Below are 7,517 nucleotides of genomic sequence, written 5' to 3' on the forward strand. Positions count from 1 at the left end.
CATGTTTCAAAAATGTTTTATTTGCAGCATCACCAAATCTTGCAGTAGGACTTTGATCTGATTTTGAAGTGTGTGTGTGTGTGTGTGTGTGTGTGTGCGTACATTTACAAGGATAGTAAAACCAGAATTTGACATGAAAACCTGACATGAAAATTTGTGTTGTTTAAATTGTAGTTTTAATAACATTTAGTTAACCCCTGGTTGCCCTATTTGAAGATACACCCATACATGCAGTGTTTACACTAACACACTCATCTATATTTGTTTAAGACACTGCAAAGGTTAGAGTTAAATTTACTTGAAACCTGTCACGTCTTTGGATCCTTTGTTGTTGTTTTGATCTTGTGCCATGTGCTCTGTGTTCCCTACCTTTGTTCCTGTTAATTGGGTCAGTGTCTTCACCTGTGTCTCGTTAATTTAGTGATTTCCTTGTGTATTTAAGTCCTGTGTGTTTGTATTCAGTTTGTTTGATCGTCGAGGTTAATACGTGTGGTTTTTGTTCTGCCTGTCTGCCTACCTGTATATTATTTTTTTGTCCGTTTAAAGAGGATTAGAACTATTCAAGTTAATTTATTCTCGTCGAATGCTCCTTCACGCTAAACCACACCGTGACAAAACCTGACATTGTGGGGACTGGCCTGTGTGTGTGTGTTTGCCACACTGAGAAAACTGTATGGGCTCACCCCTTCATGTATGTGTTTGTATGATCTACATTGTGTTGGATTTATTGATAATCTATTTTTCATAAGATAAATTAATAAATGCTATAAATCATAGTATTTCACATCCGTTTCCTTAAAGTTTAAGGAAAAAAACTTTTGCCTAAATTTTTTCAGAAGGATGCTCTCACACTTTTGGCTACACAACTCAATGCGATATTTTTTTTCATTTATATAACAAAAGAGCTCAACCAGGCTGATGATGAGCACTCATGTCTGTTGTCCGTTCTTCAGTGAGAACTGGATTCCGTGTTTGTTCAGACGGTCCACTAGGGTAGTTCTTGCAAAAGCTGTTCCTGGAGTGTACACACCACCGCTGTGAGAACCAATAAAAGGATATTACGAGACAGGACCTCATACATGCTACATAAATAACACTGAGCATTCACATCAATCTGTATATTTAACTCTAACTTTGCGATGTCTTAAATGAAGATGAGTTTATAAGTATCAACATTGCATGTGAAATATTATTACAATGTAAAGTGACAGTTTTCTATTTATACATGTTAGAATCTTAAGCTGAATTTTTAGCTGCCATTACTTCAATCTTCAATGCCGTATGAAATCATTCTACTACGCTGTGCTCATAAAACATTTATTATTTCAGGGTTAAAACGATTGTGCTGTTTATATTTCTCTGAAAACCATGACGTATTTTTTTCAAAAGAACAGCATTTACAACATTATGTGTTTACTGCCACTTAATGAATATGATGCATCATAGTTCAATAAAATATTTTAAAAAATCTTACTGACCACAAACTTTTAACCAATGGTGTATAGTTTTATTAGATTTTTTTAACTAACAGAAAATATATTTTTCAGGACCAAATATATTTAGGACCAATATGTCTATTGAAGAATCATCCATTTATTATGTTAAGGTCATTTTACTCACTTGTTAGGGAGACACTGAGGTTCGTTAAGCAGCGTAATAGCTGCCTGCACCATGGTAATCGGTGTTGCAATGTATCCTGGCTCTGCAAAATATCATATAACTATATATATATATATATATATATATATATATATATATATATATATATATATATATATACACACACATATTAGATAAAAGTCAGCTCAAATAGAGAGCAGGATAATACCCGGTCCTGTTATTTCAGTGCTGATTGTGGCATCTGGCTTGCCCCGAGAAAGGTCCTGACCGGTCGTGTAGCCCTCCCCCATGAACCTCAGGCAGAAAGAGGTTCCATCCATCTGGAATAAGACAAAAATAAGATTTAAGTTCAACAACATAACCAAGTATAATAGATGTTACCGTTTCATAATGTGTTCATTGCAATTTCAGTGCATTTTTGTACCTGCTTTCTTGTTGGTCCGGTCTTGGAGAACAAACCAAATGAGAAGAATTCTGGAAACTAATTTAATTAAAAACACACACACACACACACACACACACACACGATTGAGTTGATATTAATTTGAGTTTATATAAGTGGTCCTTGAGGTCTGTGGTATGAATGAGAGTTTTATCCATTAAATTTACTTGTAGTAGTAATCCAATGACTTTTAAAATTGTACCTGAGTAAGCAATCCCCTGCCAAGACTAAATTTGACCATGAACCAGAAGACAACGCCTGCAAAGAGGGTCTTCAGCACGGAGAAAAGACCACCGATACCTACATATGCCATATACTGAACCTGAGGACAAGAGCATAGAGGAAACCACTTCAAAACTGCTGGCAACAATATAAAACCCAAAGTGAGTTAGACACTAACCTGCACACATTTGTGACTCTTATGTTAAATTATTAACACATAGTATTGGTTCACTGAAAACATCAATCAAAAATGACCATACTGAGAGCACCCTGCTGACCTTCATGACATCACCCTGTACTCTGTGGTCATTGCTATGGAGATGAAAGAGCAGGACGATGAATCACAAACACTGTGAATCATCCCCTGCTCTTTCCATGAAGGCTTTCAGAGCACTATCACAGTAATCATGCTCGCACAAGACAAATCGAAAAGAAATGTAATTAAAACTGCTAAGAGGCATAATGGTGTTTGGAAAGCAAGGGAAGAAGCTGTCAAAGACTGCCTTTTTCAAGAGCGAGCAGAAGGGTAGTCAAGAACCCATTAGATCTACTTTAAAATAACAGTTTAAGAAAAATGAATACTGGGTTTCTGCTGTGCACGGATAAAATTATTCTGTAGTCTACAAAAGAGCAGACATTTTGACTTGTATTAGTCATATTGCTATGAATGACAAATTAGGGGAAAAGATAACATTAATTCCAAACTAAAATATACTAAAAAAAAAAAAAAATATATATATATATATATATATATATATATATATATATATATATATATATATATATAAATATATATATATATAAAAAATTATGTATTAAGTTCTTATTAATATTTGCAATATTTAGATAACTGATGTATACAATTTGAGATTTTCTTCTGTTAATAATAATTTATTTCAAAAAGATGTTGATAAGCGTGTTTGATTTTTGGCCGGTCTATAGACTCACAGGGCTGTGTTTATGTTCCTCGTGCATATAGCGCTGAGTCCGTCGCACCACAGACGGATCTGAGCCCATGAAGGGAATGGCATACTGCTCAATCTCCTTACTGAAGAACAGAGCTCCCCTGGGTGCACCAAAATAGCAAGCAAATTAACACGAGTACAGATCTCCATCCTGAGAACTATTCTCCTTCACTCCTCTGGGAGTCAGCTGCTATATAAAGCGTACAAATTATGATCAAGATAGTATTAATAGAATGAAATGCTAAGAAAGATTTCACGGATACTCAAAATCACCTCTTTTTGATTCTAGCGCCAACGGCTGGCAGAGGTTTATGCCCAAACTTCTTCCTTATTCTTCTGAGACTGGCACTGTCAGCGAAGCCAAAGATGGCTGACTGCCACGTTGCATCATGGCCACGTCCTCCCTGATGAAGAAGACGAGACAGCTGAACAAAAGCCAAGACATCAACTACTTTATTGAAGACACGCAATAGGCCTGCTATAGCTCTCTTCGTACTCGAATAAAACAGCAGGGAACACAATAAAACAACTGCTTATGAAACACTTCATTAAATGGAGCACAATAATTGCATTAACTCCGTGCTTTTTGCTCCCCGTACACTGCAATGTATATAAAGCATTGATGTAATTTTATAAAACTATGTTAATTCTGCAATCAAGTTCCTCATTAACACGAAATCCCATAATTCCCAGTTGGTCCATTGGGATATGACAGCTCTTTCATTATTCATGAGCAGCTGCAATTGCGAATTCCCAAAGCTTAATTTAAGCACTGATTTAAACCTACTTCAAACCAACCTTTGAGAGCTCATATTCAATAAGTCAATCGAATTCCTGCGGACCCTTCATATAGATCTGCAAACACGAGGAGTTGTTGCTCACCTCAGGTCCCGTGTTGATTGTTAGGAAGCTCTCCACAGCAGTGAGCGTTCCTGTGAAAGCCAGGCAGAGGAGTTGTCAGGCATCTGCTGCTCTGCAGGCACGTTTACCCACAGCAGCGCTTCAAAGACACTCACATCCTGTAAGCACTGAGCGCCTTTGCCTTTGTCAGTGATACACCTCACTAATTGGGATGAGATTAAAGGAACCGACTGCACAGGAGCTATGTGAAGCAAAGGTCAAAGGGCACACACAGGGCAAATATCACAGTAATGTATGTATGATTTACCATTAGGACACTGATGTGCAAAGTGCACCTCTAAACCTGTTAAGTCAAGATTTTCTCTAATTCACTGGGGTTTCCCTGCTCTGTGGATCAGAGGTAGTCACATTATGTATATATATATATATATATATATATATATATAAATAATGATAACAAATTCACATAAAATAATACAAATATTCACAAACATGCAACCCACCTTTGAAGTGATCCCGTGTAAAAAGGATGCCCATATCTGCTGGTATTGAATCGAACCCACAGCTTCCAATGATATATACACCATTCTCCTGAGCTTTGCTATGGTAGTTCAACTGTATGCCCTCTAAAAACTGAAAAAATACATTATAAAAAATTATTAAACATTTTTCAGGTTTTTAGGTGTCAGTTTTTTTTGATTCAACAAGGATGCATTCAGTTCATAAATGTTTTTCTTTTGAACATTTTATTCATTAAAGAATCCCAAAAAGTAGTATCATGGTTTCCAAAAAATATTAAGTAGCACACAGTTTATGATAACAGAAAATATGTCTTAAGCACTAAATTAGAATGATATATTAGAATGATTTTTGAAGGATCATGTGACACTGAAGACTGGAGTATTGATTTTTGAAAATGATGCTTTGCCATTACATTTTAAAACATTAAAATAGAAAACAATTATTAAGTAGTAAAATATTTCAAAATATTACTGTTGTTCTGATCAAATAAACTGGTGAGCATACAAGACTTCTTTTAAACAGTCTTTCAACCTTACAGACCTCTTAATGGTATAATTTTAAAAAGTAGATTATTAAAAACACGTTAGATGGATAACATTAACTACCTGTGGTTCTCCACAGATATCAATGCAGTGGGCTCCATTCTCTATGCAGGCCTTTACCACGGGCTCTCCATAGAATCTGTACTGTTGAGAGAAGACACCTCAGCACCATGGCATATCACAGTCAACAGTCTTCTCAGAATAACACAACTCCATTTATCATTTTTTGTCAAAGAGCTATCATTGGACTATGGGTGCACTGGGACAGGTGTGAATGCACAGATGTGTAAACTGACCCCTTCCTGTACTTTTTTACAATAGTCTTTGTGGACTTACTGGTCCCACGCAGTTGAGCACAATGATTCCTTGTTTGCACATGATGGCCAACGACTCCGGTTCGTCTACATCTGCTACAATAACCTCCACACACTTCAGCTCTGGTTTACCTGCAGACAAATGATGGAATGTCAGAGACAAATTGATCTTTCTTCTCTTACAGCTCAAAATGCAACAAATTATAACATTTTATGCAATGCGTAGACAGACAGACAGACATATCAATGTATCCTTGTATTCTATAACCTATTGCATAGCTAGCTTTAAATCCTCATTTATCAGTACAGCCCGTTCCAGATGATGATGGGATTGCCCAAACATTATGCCTTTAATCAACAATATTCTCAAACCCTGTAATCCCATCTGATAATCTCAACAGACAAAATCTGCTGAAGCTCATATAATACTATGAGCTGACTGCCTCATGTCTAGCCATGACAGCATGGCAATTAAATGTATACCTAATACAAACTATGGCATATACTATGATCATAAATAACATGTGCATTGTAATTCTTTGTAGCTTTGCCACAAAGAAAAAATAAATGGCAGTAACATGATGGTCCTAGACGATAAAAACATAGTCTTTAAATAAAATATGAATAAAACAGAGAATAGAATATTAAATTAGTCTTATTTATTTATTTTTCGATATAAAGAAATAGTAATTTTAGCTATAGCTATATTTTGAAACTCACACACATATACACACACACACACACACCAGGTTTAAATTTATTAAAGCTAGTCAACCTATATTATAACCTGATTATAACATTAATACCTATAGAAAATAACTAATGGCAACTAATGCATATATATATATATATATATATATATATATATATATATATATATATATATATATATATATATATATATATATATATATATATACACATTAAAAATACACGTGTACAATATATATTACTATTTGATTTCTATTCTATTTCTGTTCTATATGTTGTGTAATTCAGTATATTTATATTATGTGTGGCACATATACTTTAATTACAATAACATAAACATAACAAACTTCAATGCACAAATGTACACAGTGTGTCCAACACGTACGCAGAGCGTCAGCTGCCTGAATGAGTGTTTTTTCCAGTCGGTCGCGGTTTCGTCCGGCTACAGCCCATTGTAACGTCTTTCCCGGACCCTCGTTACACGTCCGCGCCACCTCCTCCACTACAAACTGGCCGGTAAAACCGGTCGCTCCGAACACTACGATGTGGTACGGTCTTTTGCTTGACGTCGTGAGCGTCGCCATTGTGCGCGTGATCCGTGTTTGAAGCAAACGCACAGGCGAGGTCAGGGCGACCGCTGTTGCTCTCCTGCTGTCGCTGTACGGTGCAAAATATAGACGTTTAGTGGATCAGATTGTGTCTCTGATAAGTGTAGCTTAACCATAAACCAGACAGTTTGTGAGCGAAGATTCCTGAGACTGTCAAACACTGAAGTAGAGAGACACCTCGTGCTGGAAAGGTAATATTACCACAATAGTTGCATAGAGGACGATACAAGTGTATTTTCTCACCATTAACATTACGAAAGAAAATTTATATACCTATCAATAAATTACATATGAATGCCAGTTTATAAATGATAAGATCACAACCCGTTACTAACCGAATTAACACTGTTTTGAAGAACAGTGAAGAAATGCAAAAGTTAGACCACTTGTGAAGATGCTTCTATTGATCATTTTACTCAAGTTTAACACCATTTTATATGTATACAAATGATTAATATGTCATAATATGTGTATATATATATATATATATATATATATATATATATATATATATATATATATATATATATATATATATATATATATAGATATGTATATGTATATAGATATAGATATGTCTTGATCAAGGCAATCATGATAACTGGTCAGACCTGCTTCACTTTAATATTTTATGCTCTGTGCATCTTAAAGCTTCATCTGTCAGAGAAGTTGTTATTGGATTCTGAAATGAAATGAGCTATGAGTCAGTC

At 35.4% G+C, this 7,517-nt stretch overlaps 1 protein-coding gene across 2 annotated transcripts; it reads right to left on the bottom strand.

The window, feature by feature from the left end:
* On the bottom strand, positions 1 to 7,023 carry sccpdhb (saccharopine dehydrogenase b). Of its 2 annotated transcripts, XM_043218596.1 has the most exons (12): positions 6,585 to 7,023; positions 5,511 to 5,620; positions 5,238 to 5,318; positions 4,614 to 4,743; positions 4,132 to 4,181; positions 3,523 to 3,653; positions 3,233 to 3,350; positions 2,265 to 2,384; positions 2,045 to 2,101; positions 1,829 to 1,940; positions 1,621 to 1,702; positions 1 to 1,035 (listed from the first exon to the last, which is right to left on the bottom strand). In XM_043218596.1, exons 1-12 carry the CDS (start codon positions 6,781 to 6,783, stop codon positions 930 to 932), a joined length of 1,296 nt encoding a protein of 431 aa, XP_043074531.1. In that variant the 5' UTR covers positions 6,784 to 7,023; the 3' UTR covers positions 1 to 929. The 2 variants fall into 2 exon arrangements, with proteins under 2 accessions (XP_043074531.1, XP_043074532.1); XM_043218597.1 differs by lacking the exon at positions 1,621 to 1,702.
* Positions 7,024 to 7,517: the final 494 nt, after the last annotated feature.

Source organism: Puntigrus tetrazona, chromosome 20, assembly GCF_018831695.1.
Source record: "Puntigrus tetrazona isolate hp1 chromosome 20, ASM1883169v1, whole genome shotgun sequence".
NCBI lineage: Eukaryota > Metazoa > Chordata > Actinopteri > Cypriniformes > Cyprinidae > Puntigrus > Puntigrus tetrazona.

Excerpts from the sequence above, each read along its gene's own strand:
- sccpdhb (XM_043218596.1), bottom strand. The coding sequence starts at position 6,783 with ATGGCGACGCTCACGACGTCAAGCAAAAGACCGTACCACATCGTAGTG. Across the intron at positions 4,744-5,237 it reads ATATCTGTGGAGAACCACAG|TTTTTAGAGGGCATACAGTT; the intron begins GTAGTTAATGTT and ends GTATTTTTTCAG. Across the intron at positions 1,703-1,828 it reads CACTGAAATAACAGGACCGG|AGCCAGGATACATTGCAACA; the intron begins GTATTATCCTGC and ends GATATTTTGCAG.